We start from the raw sequence: 14192 nt of genomic DNA, 5'->3' as shown, positions 1-14192 counted from the left end.
TCAACTTCTGCGAGTCTATTTTGCAGTCGATACTCAGTACGCCTTTGCTATTAAAAATGCTCATTAAGTGGCAAACATTTGCTATTTATGTAGCTACTAGTTCAGTCTCCCAGAAGTTTGTTCTCCATATCCTTCTCTGGTTTTCACATGACAGCCTCCAACCTCTCCAAACTTGATTAATGTCACATTTTAAATATGAAACTGTATTCACGATTTTTATTTGACATGTCTAACTCGGTGTCTGGGAACAGCGCACACCCACATGCACACAACATTATGGTCAATCTTGTTTGTTTCTGAGCTACATATGTTCTTCTGACAAGTGCTTTTCTTTGGGCCCAGTCCTACCCTCTGAGATCTGTCCGTACTTGTAGTGCTTCCCGTTTCCCTGATTTTTAGCCTCGTCTCATCTCTCTGCTTCAACAAATGGAAGCAAAAAAAGTTATTTCCCCTGTTCTCACACCAACCATTATACTAGACATAGTATAAGACATGAAAGTTGGACAAAGTGATGACAGAACTTACAAAGGTCTTTCTGCATGTTTTCTAGCTGACCGTAACCAGAGAGTCCATAGTAAAACTGTCTAATCATCACTTTGTTAACTTTGTCTCCTTCACACCTGCCTTCCCTATCATATTTGTTGTCATAAATGTATTAAAGACAACAAGAAATCATTGCAGCCAGTCTTTTTTTGTTTAGTAAAGTTGCTGCTGGTGTAAGGATGGAAGCTATTACAGGATAATGCAGCACCTTGGTGCTCATCTATTATCTTTGCATAACTTTTGATAGTTTCCTCAGTGCTATATAAAAGGTGCGGACACAATTCTGGAGGCTGTGATATTATAAGCTACATAATTGGTGAAAACAGTCTTAGAGTTCCTTGGAAGATAAAATGCATAATCTAGTAGATCCCTGTTCTCAATTTTCTGTTAATAAAATAATCTGTTCTATGGTGGGAGATGTTCTTGTTTTAGGATTACTCATCACTTTTTCAACAGTCTTTTTTTTCCTGGCCTGATAATGAGATAATGCATTCAGATCATTTACACGTCCATTAGAATAGGTTGGTAAATCGATGTAAAATTTAGGAGAAAAAGCATGAATTCTGTCTTGAGGTTTGTGATCAGGGTTCAGCCTTGCAACTAAACAGTTATTAAGTGTCATTGAGTACATGACCAAGCCTAATACAGACTCTGTATATGGGCCACACTTTTTAAGAGGGCTATAACAATTCGGTAGAAGATCAGAGAAGTACTACAAGAATTATACAAAATATGAAAAAACCTCATACTTGAAATTCTATAACAAGATCCTTAAAAAAGTGCAACTTATTAGTTTACCCAATTGGCAATTGAGTGACTAAATAATATTTTTTTCCTGCATGGAAAGATGATTTCTGGTACAGGCTGGTTTTTTAGTTGAACAAAATAACTCATCACAGCAACTTAGGAACTTAGTGCTAGACAAATTCAGAGAAGCAGAACAATGACTATTTTCTAATCTAAAGAATAATTTGTGAGGTCATTAAGGGATGACTTTAAGGACGGCTCTCTCTGTCATTAAGGGATTTCCTGTCAAAGGATTCTTCTAATCTAATTTAAATGTCTAGAAGTGAGCAACTAAAGTCTGAGCAAATCTCCTTAGGCTCTTTTGGAAAGCTCACGGTCACCTTTTGAAAGCTGTTGATCTTCCTGAGCTTCATTGTGTGTTTTAGAATGGAATTCAAAGGCAAACAGTGTGCTACATGGAAAAAGGCACAGGAATGTCAACGTTTTAAAATGGACTATCATTCTGCTGATTTCTTTTTTAAATCCTATGTGAAAATGAACTATCAAAAACTTTGCAGCTCATTCATAGTATTTGGAAAAAAACATTCTGCAGAGTATGCAACATGCAATATTCTATACAATATACTCTAAATGCTCAGAATTTTTGAAAGGAGGTGGCTATATTCAGTAGATAATATATTTGTATTTAACTGAAACAAGAGTCAGAAGGATGCTTTATATATGAGCAGTTCTGGATGAGTCTGTGCTGCTGTACACAAGCGTGCCTTCTCCATTTGTTAGATGAGGTACACCTACATTGCTTGGATTCCTTTCAAATATTTGCTCCTGTATAACAATTTTGAAATAAAAGTTACACTGGTTACTCTTCTCCAAGTCAGAAACTATTTCAGTTCTCTCCTCCACATCTTCCAGAACGAAAATCATCTCAGTTTCTCTGTCTCTTTACATGTAGATGTTTAAAGGTAATGCTTGTAATTTATCCTGGCTGCATGATGCGTCGGGATGTACAACGGCTGAATGACGACTTGAAAGTTGTGTAAGCGTTTAGATGTGTGTTACTGGAAGGTCTAACCACGTGAATTCTTTCCAAACCCAGACTTTTATTCTCTAATTTCCTTTTGTTGCCCTCTTGCCAGTAGGTTATAGATCTAGTACTAGAGAAAGTAAACCTGCAACGCTAACTGTGCCAGAACAGCAAAGAACAACACATCATCGTTCACGATCTGTATCTCCTCACCGTGGTGACGATCAGGGCAGGACCCGTTCACGTTTACCAAATGTGCCATTACAGAGGTAGGCAGCCTGAGTTAGTGAAACACTGGATGGTTTCAAGTTTGTATAATCTGTCGCTATTAAGTTAGCTTTTGTTTTGCAGCTTTTCACAATTTTAAACCTTTTTTTGTATCTTAATTTAAGTGTGTAATATTTGTACTTGATGTATGCTTTTATTAATCATTCAAGAGCACTCATGAGGTGAATCATAACTTTGTAAAACTTGCCTCTTCTTTACTGGTAATTTCTGTCTGATTCATTATCTGTGTACCATAACTAATATGTAGGTTTGGAAATGTTTTTTTCAGTCAGTGGCTGAATCTTGTATGAAGCCACTTGAGTATATTTGTAGAATAATAAATAGTGGTGTATTCAAATTGTATAGTAACTATGAATTGAGCTAATTTTGAATTAACAGCAAGCTGAAATTACCAATTCTATTTATAGTGTGACATTTTAAATGAAAGAAGTGAAAAATACTTTACAGAATCACAGTGATTTATAAACCTCTATTTTCTGCATTTACTGCTTTTGATATACAGCCTGTTAATCGGAGAATACTTTTTGAGCTTTTCATTTGCATGCTTTATGCTTTTTTTGAATAGTGCCATACCATACAGACTATTTAAGCACAAAACTTCACTCACTTAATTTTGCTTGTTTTATTGAGCAGGGCAATAAGCTTTTCTTGCAGCCTCTCATAGAACCCTAAAAATCAGCCAGTTTTTACCAGTTTACCTTTCCTCCGATTTCTAGGAAGCTTTGTTGTTGAATTACTGTGGGAGCTTGAAATGTTGCACTAGAAACATCATTGCCCACTAGCTGTGTTAGTTTATTGAAAATCTACCCTTCTTAGCTGAATTTTGTGTACAAAATTCTGTGCTACAGTACTGTCCTTATCCATCGTTTCTGTGGGGTTTTTGTTTTGTTTTGTTTTGTTTTTTTAATTCCAGCACTGGTTATTTAATGCAAGAAATCTGTGATGTTTCAAAGTGATGCTATGTTTTGGAAAACCAGCTTCTCCTCCCAGTTGAGAATCCTGATGATCTTGGTTCTGCTTTTCCATCCTCTATGCTATACATACTGTTCTTGTGCATTCAAATTTTCTGTGCTTCTTAAGTCTCTGCATGCATCGCCCTCTGTTACATCAGTTCTTACAGATGAAGCTATTTCACTACCCACCAAATCACTTTCTGTTGCATTTCTCAGTAGTGCGTCCTTAACAGGTAGAAGAGTATGGCTGTACATAAAACAGACTGGGACACTGACTCATTTTTTTATAGTAGAGAGAATGAGGGCTCCTCAGTCTCTTTTGTGAACAATTATATGTGCTCTTGTTGTATCTTTCTATCTACAAGCGCAATGCAAAAATAATTATTTCATAGTCAATTCCATGTATCCTTTCATTTTATACTTTGGAAAACTACTGCTTCTTGTTCCAATGGCAATTATTAAACTAAGGGAAGAATCTACCTTTCAAACAGTAGTTTCTTTTCTTGTTCTTTTCCATGTGAGAGGGCTTTAAATTACTGTCATGAAGGTCATACACTACCTGCATTTATACAAAATTGTATCACTTTTGTATAACACTTAGTCTGAGATTGATAAAATCTGCTGCAAGTTCCCATATCCCATCCCAGAATTTCTTAAAGAATACTTGGAGATACCTGCAAAAAGCTGATAGCCCAAAATGAGCATTAAAAATCTGACTATGAATATACAAATGCATAAAACTTAATTTCATGTGAGGTATTTTCAATTTCTGTGTTATCTCAGTTATTCTTTAAGTACAGGCTTTGAAAATTCCATTAGTGAATCCATCAATGTACACAGAAACAAACATGTATTTCTAAATATGGTACAAATAGCTGCTTTCTATAGTTAGAGGTGGAATTTAAAAAAAAATAATCTTACGAACTGATATTTTTTTTATAAGTCATATATTAACAATTTAATGATTGAAGACTTGCTTCAACCAACTTGTATTGTAGTCCATTAAGCTGTGTTATTTTTGAGAAAACAAGATTATCATACATATCTCTGCCTTTCAGGAGTTTAGATGAAATTCATCAAATGAGAAGATCACGTTCTCCAACTAGACACCATGATGCCTCCAGAACTCCAGTTGATTACAGATCCAGAGACATGGATAGTCAGTATTTGTCTGATCAAGAAAGGTACATTGTCAGCCTGAACTTGGAAACAAGTTTAGAAATGTCTTTGTTGCTTTGCCTAATTTTCAAGTGTTCGGTAGAAACACGACTGATAGTAATGGGGAAGGGAGAGGAGTCATCCTAACTGACAAATCTAATATAATGGTTAAACTATCTATGCCTCTGTTTTGGTAAAACTGTGCTCCAGTTGACGGTAACAGCAGGTATCTAGACTAGCAGTTCTTGGGTGTGTGTCCTAGAGTTTGTTTCATGAATGAAGCCCAAAGATTTTTGCTAGGAAACTATAAATCTACATGTATGCCCTAGCTGTTCTTGTAACTCTGAATTGATCTGTTTCGGTAGGCAGCAAAATAACCAGGCATGCGTTCCTACTAGTTGAGAGTTGCATATGCTATGATTTGCATTCCTGTGCTTATAGATTTTGGACATCTATATATGCAGTCTCACAGCATCTTATGTAACGTTCCAGTGAACTTGGTACAGTATCAAGCATTGCAAGGATAGTTGCGGTGCTTGTAATTAGCAAAAATCTCCAATCTTATATGCGTGACACATACACTTCTTTCCCTGGAATACATGCAGTGGCTACAGGCCTCAGAGAACCGATGGTCTGTCCTAGTAGCTATAGTTTTCAGATATCTAGGAATATATTCTAATAAAATGGAAGAAAATGAGAATTGCTGTTTAGTTTATAGCTGAAAAAAGCTCAAAAAGGTATTTCAGTTCAGTATTTGGGAAACTTAATAATGAGAGTCATATAGATTATTAATGTTTGTGGGTTGTTTGTTTACTTTGAAAAAAATCATATAGCTAAACTATAATGGCAAACTTTTACCATTTGTATAAGATCAATTGTCCCAGTAATGTCTTTGGATTTTTATTTTTTTTCAGTGAGTTGCTATTTTTTATGAGTAAGGATGACAAAGCCTTTCCAAATGATCCAGTAAATTCAATACCGAACATACATTTCATAGTGATATGAAAACATATACAGAATAAAACATTAAAAACTCTGGAACTCTTTGTCCAGTTTTGAAGCAACATAGAAATTGAATAACAGATGGCTTTTGCAGTAAAACTAGTTCAGTTCTGTGTATGACCTTGCCTGTTTTGCTTTTTTAATGTGGTAACATACATATGAGAATTAATGAGTTATTTGGAACATTTTTAAATTCAACTTTATAGGCAAGAAGTCTGTACAGAATTGTCTAAGTTGGATTGTTGTACTGAATTTCCTTTCAGAGGTGAATTGAAATGCTTTTTAAATGTAGTAGGCAGATTTATAGTTAAGCTAATTCAAGTAATTTCCACTTGTTGCAAATGTTTCATGTTATTATTTATTATAAGTAGTGATATATTAAAAAGATTCCTGAAGATACTTATTGAATTCTTATTGAGCACATCTGAGGAGAAAAAAACATTAACAAGTAGCTTTTTTCAGTATAAATAAATATAGAAAGTTAACTGTGTATAAAGTTTTCTTCCAGTAAAGCCTCAAACCATGGTATAAATGATGATATATGCATGGATTGTGCTTGGAGAGCAGGGCTTGCATTGAGGCTTTCTTGGAGAGGAGCCATCAGACCAGAGCCACAGCAGCAATAGGCTGCTGGATTTCTTCAGAAGAGTAAGACACAGTCTTCGGTTCTTTTCAATGTTCAGAAAACACTTTTCAGAAGTTTAGAGATCAGACATGAAGGATGTATGCGGCTTATTTATAGGATTTAAAGACGGGTCCATATACTTACTCTCCTTGAGTAATAATCTTGTCTGCAGTGGTCTCCTTTTTCATGTTTTCCTTTTCATCTTTCTCAAATTTCTTCAGTTGTGGAGGCTGTTTAACTCTTGCAGGTTTCACTGTCTTTAGTACATAAGATCAGCATCATAGGGAAGATCAAAATTGTGTTTGTTGAGGAAGATTCTCTATCACATGCAAGGATCTAAGAAAAAAATCTTTAGTCAGTATTATATATTAGTATCAATAGTAGTATAAATATAATGTGTTGTTCATTTACTGAACCCTTAATCTAAACAAGTACATTCATATAGATACCATATGTAAACTTGGTTTGAAAGATGAGTAATAACCCAATAGTTACATGGCAGAAACTGTGATTGTTTATTACTTTTGATCATTTTCTCAATGATCTGTAACTCGTCCCAAATTAATATTGAATATTCTGAATTGATCTTTGTAAAAATAATTATTATAGTCTCTAATTAAAGTATCTGGTGTGATAGATTTCCAGTGGAACTGATTTGTCCACTTTACCTTTTATATATATATTTATATACATACATACACGTGTGTATGTGTGTGTGTATGTATGTATAAATCTGTTAGGAAAAGCTTTTTATTAGGAAATCTAGCTAAGCAGTAAACTTTGCTCTGAATTTGGGATCATCATCCAATTTTCAAGGGCATGACCCTTTTCTTCTTTTTTTTTTTTTTTTTTTTTTGGTATTTCTTTCATTCCTAAATAAAATCTGTTAATGTAAGTACCAAAATACTCACAATAGAAAACATTTGTTTTAGAAAAATAATCTCTGTTTTAAATGACTCCAAAGCAGTCTTAATTTATTATAGAACTGTGAGTATCTTCTTACATTATCAGTAAACTACTGTGATGGATTCTTTTGCTTTGTTTTTTTAACTTGAAGACTTAATGTGGATTGGCTATTTTGTATTTCTTTTCTGTATGAATTTTATATTACTGTTTGCTGTGGACCAATTACAATGGCTACTCTTTGACTTAGCAAAGGCAGAGTAAATGTTAACAAAGTACCTTATGATTTAATGTGGACTTCGCATCTCCTTCACAACTCTTAAGAAAATGGTAACTTTTTTCCTAAAATGCATGCTTATTTGTAATTTGGAAACTTGCATATAAATTCTGACAGTCCTCTGAGCTTATGAATGCAAATTTTGCTTAAAAAAACCCTCAAAACCAAAAAACAATTCAGTTCACCTTTAATACATTTTGTTGCATCAAAATCAGGCTAGTGGTTCCAGATGCAAACTTAAATCTCACACATGACTCACAAGCCATTATTTCAAGCTGCCCAGTTTAGAATTTTAGATATTACCTATACTGCATCACTTAAATGGGTCATTTTAAAATGGCATGAAGCATAAAACACATTGAACAACTGCTGCTTTATCTACTTTGTAATTTTTTCTCTCTTTGTCACCATAGTACTTCATATGATTCCCTGCTTATTTTAAAATAACATGTTTCCATGAAGTTTAGCTTTAAATTCATATTTATGATAATTAGGAGATTTGGAGCTGGATATTTCTGATTGTGTGAAAGTGCAAAAAACTACAAGATTACTTCAAGGGATATTTCATATCATAGTCATATTTACCATAGACATAAATATGTATTAATTTTACCATCTTGCTGGCTATAGAATGTGTTTGGTTACAGTAAATGAAAAATAGAATAGACAGCTGTTTTTCTCTATTGGAAACAATAAGAAACAATAAGTGTGATTAGCAGGGTTGTTGTTTTTTGGGGGTTTTTTTTGTTTTTTTTTGCATTAGGATTAAATTACAAAATATTGTCAAGAGCTATGAGTCAGAATTTATATTTGTCCAAATGTAATATTTCCAGTGAACATTTTCTTTTTTCCCCTCAGAAGGATGACTGGTTGCTCTTCCCATAAATCAATTGGCATTAAATTAGTAGCAAACCTGCCCTGCTCTTTTGTGTATGTTTTTGTGGCTTAGGAAGAAAAAAAAATCCAACAAAACAATAGGCATCATTCTTCTTTTTTTTTTTTTATCCCAAAGTATTTCTTCATTAATTAGTTCATGAGAAAAGAGATTTTCAAAGAAGTGTAACTGGTTTATGGATTCTTTTTATCATGAAGAGCTCTGAAAAAGTACTTCTGAATTTTAAAAGGTGTAATCCCACAAAATTACTTGCCATACTAAAAGGAATTATTTATCATAGGCATTTTTTGGCTCATATTCTTTGAGAAGTGCAGTCTGGGTTTGAATATTATCAGACTACCTATCTGGGTGGAAGCTTCTTGGGTTTTTTTTGTTTTCATTTGCATATCATTGGCATAAGTCATGTCATCTAATGCTTCATAACTATATCTGTTTCACTCACCACCCATCCTGTCTGTGCAGTGAGCTTCTTATGCTGCCCAGAGCAAAACGAGGAAGAAGTGCAGAGTGCCTACATACCATCAGGTAAATACAGGAATTCGGTCGTCATGGACACGTCTGGTTAGTTGTCGATACTTTGTGTGCCCAACTCTTTTCTATAGCAGTATTTAGTCCCAGTAAGTGAAGATTTTCCTAGTGTCAGTTGTTCATTTTTGTTCATTTTAATTCATATTGAAATGTGTTTATGTGGTTGTGAACTTCAGTAGTAAGGATTAAAGCAGTTGAAGAAATTCTGATTTTGCAGTTGTATTTTGTGATAGACTTTCTGTCTAGTCACAGAAGTCCTGGTCTCCCAATGCATGACAGTGGTGTTATAACGTCAGACATTCCTTTTTATTTGTTTTTATGTTTTCTTTTATTTGCATTTTTATTTTTATATTACAGCCACACATAAGCCAACCATCGATACTCGTGACACCTAATCTCATGCTGATTTTGGTTTCCTTGTAGAAGAAAGAACAGTAATTAATAAGGGTTTACTAGGAACCCCAGATTTGAGGGGTCTCATATTACTTGGTTTTATATCTACAAATTGTGCTATAAATTAGATCCAGGCATAAACTTTGTAGTTTGAGCTCATCTTCAATCTTCGTTAATCTCTTGATCCAGAGCCTGGAGCTCCCTGTCTCAACTCTTCCCAGTGTTGTGAAACTGAACAGGACTGAAATGTCTTTATCTAACAAATCTAATTCTGCTCCCCCCCACCTTTTTTTTTTTTTTTCACCACATCTGTTGACCTTGTTAAAAATACAGATCAGATTGTGTAGAAAGTTTAGAATCAATAAAAATGTAGGTTGAAGTTGAAGGAGTGTACCATTCAGCTACTTCAGCCAAGTAGTTAGCCATTTTTCTGTTAGGGATCTGGGTGTTGCTAACAGTTTTACATCAGTGCTATGTTTTTAAAACAATCAAACTTTTAAAACCTCTAATGTACTTGTTCATTTACTTAGTGTAGAATTTTCCCTTACAGAGTAGAGTTTTTGGTTTTTTTTAATATGCCTCAGTTGCTTTCTCTTCATCAAATTTGAAGCACTATTGAAGATGCTGTGACAGGGTTCTAGGGTACAGTAGTATAAAGGTAAAATGATAAATATGAAAATTTTCAAAACAATCTGTGTGTCAGTGAAGCTGTTAAATTAAAACTTAAGTTTTTATTATCAGTAAAAAGAGTTTCATGCTTATACTTCAGCTAAAAACCCCTTTTTCCTCAAAATGTTAGGTTTTAAAGGTTAATGATTTATTTCACTCCTTGTTATTTTATGTCTGTTTATTATCATATAACAGCAATCTTTCCTGCCTCCTTCCTATGGCCTTTCTCTTTCCACTGCATCTTTTATATCTTCACCCCCCTCCTTTCCCCCAGCTATGTGCTTTTTCCTTTCCTTGTTAAAGATTAGAACTTTAATTAGAGTTCTTCAATGACAATTGAGGTCACTGAGGGATGACCTTATTAATGTTTATAAATATGTAAAGGGCGAATGTCAGGAGGATGGAGCCAGGCTCTTCTCAGTGATGCCCAATGGTAGGACAAGGGGCAATGGGTGTAAACTGGAACACAGGAGGTTCCGCTTAAACTTGAGAAGAAACTTCTTTACAGTGAGGGTGACAGAGCCCTGGAACAGGCTGCCCAGGGAGGTTGTGGAGTCTCCTTCTCTGGCGACATTAAAAACCTGCCTGGATGCCTTCCTGTGTGATCTCATTTAGGTTCCTGCTCTGGCAGGGGGATTGGACTAGATGATCTTTCGAGGTCCTTCCAATCCCTCACATTCTGTGATTCTGTGACAATGCTTAAATTCTTACTTAATTCACAAAGTAAATATTTTATGATGAACTACTGATGTGCTTGGCCAAACCTAATGGATTTCCAGTAGTTACAAATCTACTAACCAATCTGTCCAGTTAACTAGCTAAATATTGTGCATGGGCACCAATAAAGGTAGGTAGGAGTTACATTGAATTCAAAGAGTACAGCCCTTTATTACCTTTTTCCTTATTGTAATTATTACTGTTATTTTTTTATGATCAAGAAGAGTAACAAATTCACCCCTTTAAAGTAACGGTTATGGTATATTATAAAACTGAGTGGTACTTTTAATAATGTATTGAAGGTGAATATAAAGGCAATAGAACACAGTAGACTGATTTTTAAGTTTAACTCTGAGGCTTATACAGCCTGCTCCAAGTTTAAATAATACCCAGAAAACTGCCAAAATCCATCCTTGACAGAATAGTCCCAAAAACCCTTTCAACAAAAATTTGGTCTGCACATTGGTTGCCATCTTTTGTCCTTTCTCATTTGTAGTGTTCTTTCCGATTTATTCATGTGAGAAACTTTATAAGGCTCTATCCTTGTTTTCTAGACAGGTTGTTGAATAATATTTAAATTAAATTGTTGAGACAGCTTCAACTTCAAATGGGAAGGAAATGTTAAGGATTTAATGTTAAATGAAAGAAATACTAATATGAGATAGTCCAAGCTATAAAGTTAAGATCTGTGGTTAGTTTAATACACCAGTTCAGAATAACACTAGTCCTAGCTGTCCATCCTGTGCATCTGTATGCAGTTATTGACTAATAGCAGAAATGGTGGAAGGACATACGTATCTATGCCACAGACCATGGGTGGTCACAGACCATGTCTTAGGTCACACCCACTTTGATTGGTAGTATCTGCTAGTACACCAGGATTGACCTGATGGACAACAAATCCTTTATTCCAACTTTATAATGTCACAGTCACCTCTGGTAGAGATGTCAGCAGTGACGACCACTAAACCTGTACAAGAAGGGTCAAAGCTCCTCTGTTACATCCCTCAGGGTTTTACAAACACTAGGGTTTCCAGGCAGAGATTTGTTTCATCTGTCTGTGACACAGCCAGGTTTGTAATGTTGATCTGCTGTGCCTAGGTCCAAGACTTAATGGGAATCAAAATGTCCTGTTGGGACAGACTGTTCTTGAAGCTGCAGAATCCTTAAGGCTGTTGGTCCTTTTGCTAATAGCACCACAGCTCTGTCCTGGTAGGGTGTGTGGAAAATTGTTAGAACTTGGTTATTAACCCTGAACCATTAAATGGTCATGATTCCTGTTTGGCAGCCACTGTCTGCCTTTAAATTTCTCTCTTGTTCATTGGATAGAGCTGGATAATAATCATAGAATCATAGAATGGTTTGGCTTGGAAGGGGCCTTAAAGATCATCTAGTTCCAACCCCCCTGCCATCAGCAGGGACACCTTCCACTAGACCAGGTTGCTCAAAGCCTCATCCAGCCTGGCCTTTAACACTTCCAGGGAGGGGGCATCCACAACTTCCTTGGGCAACCTGTTCCCAACCAGCAAACATCTCTGGTTCTAAAATTTCATGCACTGTAGGCGATAATATTAAACAGTTGTCATATAGCATCTCAGAATGCTGCTCTTCTGGCTGATAAAGTAGATCTCCTAAGTTTCTTTAATTAGTTTATTATTAATAGAATTTAATTACTGTTAGATTTTGAAGCTGATACACCACTTCAAAAAGACTTACACATTAAAAAATGCCAGATGCTAATACATCTATAATTGAGTTTGTGATACTGTCCCCCAGATAGCTGTCACAGCAGTTGAGTTGAGAAAAACATATCTTGAGAATTCTACTCATTACAGCAATAAAATGTAGTAGAATATTATGCGTTTGTTTTATGTTCTGGTCAGTCTTGCCTTACCTTTACCTGTCTTTTTATTTCTGGCATGGTTTTGTGTTCTTTTTTCTTTTCTGTTCCCCCACATTCAAGAAGTTCTGATAGGCACTATAAAACATTACCACCCAAGATGCCTTTACTAGAAAATGGTACCCATTGGAACCTATACAGGTAAGAAGTGTTTAGAGTCCACTTTAAGTAGTTAGTTCCTTTCTAAAAAATAGTCTCACCTTGTTAAAAAAAAAAAAAAAAAAGTTTCATACAGTTTTTATAACTGATAAGGGATATAATCCTAAAATAACTTCATATAACTATCTGAATTAACCCCTACATTACAAAAAAAAAAAGAAAAAACAAACCACTTTGTATTAGGTAACATTTTTTTCGCTGTTAAAATTACACATCGCCTGTTTTTCTTTGTTACATGCTTTTGTTTGTGCATATGATTTTGGTTACATGTCAAATTTATTTTAATTTTGTTTAAATAATTTTAATTTACAAAGCTCAACTCTTCCTGCATGTGCTAAGACCAAATCAGTGATTAGACAGGATATTACACTCCTTCGTGATTGCCTTAATTCACAAATACCGAACTTTGGAGATTATCTACTGGTTAGGTAAGAAACTGAGGATTAATTCCCCCCTCCTGTTTGGTATCTCATATGGATTTGCAGAATAAAAGAGCTTCACTGTAAAGTGGTTTCACATAAAAGTAGTGTATTACGTCTTTTTATGTTGGCCTAAGATTTACTGCTCTTAATAAGAATTGAAATTTATTGTTTGGTATTTCTCATTCCGCTTTCTTATGAGTGGATATTGTTCTGTCTCATTCAGTTTTAAACATTTCAATGATCTTAGCAAAAAATTTCTAGCAGTCTTTTGTTTGCTTTTATTTTCTAAAAAAATTTTGGCACTGTCATCCAGTCAACTCTTTTATGTTCCCTTAATTAAATCATTGTGATTCTACATTTTCTGTAGAGAGAGCATTATTTTATGAGTTAATATCTAACATTGTATTCCTTTCTTTGTTTTCTTTTTCTTTCTCTTCTACCATTGGATGCAATGCACTGGCACTAGTGAACTACAGCCCTCCCTTGACAGGGCTAGGAGTGCTAGTACCAACTGCTTGAGACCAGATACTAGTTTGCATTCACCAGAACGAGAAAGGTATAACATAAAAACTTATGGATTTCTTGTCATCTGTGCTGGTGATCTTTATCAATTTTGTTTTAATTCATATGAGTATTCTACATTCTTGTACATTCATGTCTGCTTTGGTATTTGTAGACATTTTTGCTCCTATATCCATGTATGTCATGTAAATTGTGCGTTGGAGTTTGTAACCGCTTCTGGCTTCTTCCCTTGTTTCAGTTCAAGCTGATGTCATTGTTTGCAAAAGTCCTCAGTATGCTGATAATAGCTATGCAGTGTTAAGCATTTTGACAAAGTAGCATTTGGTTGTTAATCTTCATCATCATTTGCTAAAAAGTATTGTTTTTTGCCTGTTCTTTGGACTGCTAATAAGGTGATGACATAATTTATAAATTACGACAAAAATGTCATATTTCAAACCAGGACTGTATTTTGTATAGTAGTGTAT

General features: G+C 34.8%; 1 protein-coding gene across 1 annotated transcript in view; it reads left to right on the top strand.

The window, feature by feature from the left end:
- The window catches only part of LOC104520405 (regulating synaptic membrane exocytosis protein 1), a gene marked incomplete at both ends in the record, with an annotated part of 139185 nt that overhangs the window by 87104 nt on the left and 37889 nt on the right, over nt 1-14192 (top strand). Inside the window, 6 exons of the mRNA XM_029083518.1 lie at nt 2427-2583; nt 4614-4739; nt 8878-8940; nt 12686-12763; nt 13096-13209; nt 13670-13759. Coding sequence (XP_028939351.1) covers nt 2427-2583; nt 4614-4739; nt 8878-8940; nt 12686-12763; nt 13096-13209; nt 13670-13759 — 628 coding nt within the window. The remainder of the gene's footprint in view (nt 1-2426; nt 2584-4613; nt 4740-8877; nt 8941-12685; nt 12764-13095; nt 13210-13669; nt 13760-14192) is intronic.

This window comes from Antrostomus carolinensis, unplaced genomic scaffold, assembly GCF_000700745.2.
Source record: "Antrostomus carolinensis isolate BGI_N321 unplaced genomic scaffold, ASM70074v2 scaffold3912, whole genome shotgun sequence".
Lineage (NCBI taxonomy): Eukaryota > Metazoa > Chordata > Aves > Caprimulgiformes > Caprimulgidae > Antrostomus > Antrostomus carolinensis.
Note: the sequence above shows the minus strand (reverse complement) of the source record. Positions and strands in the feature narration are given on the sequence as shown.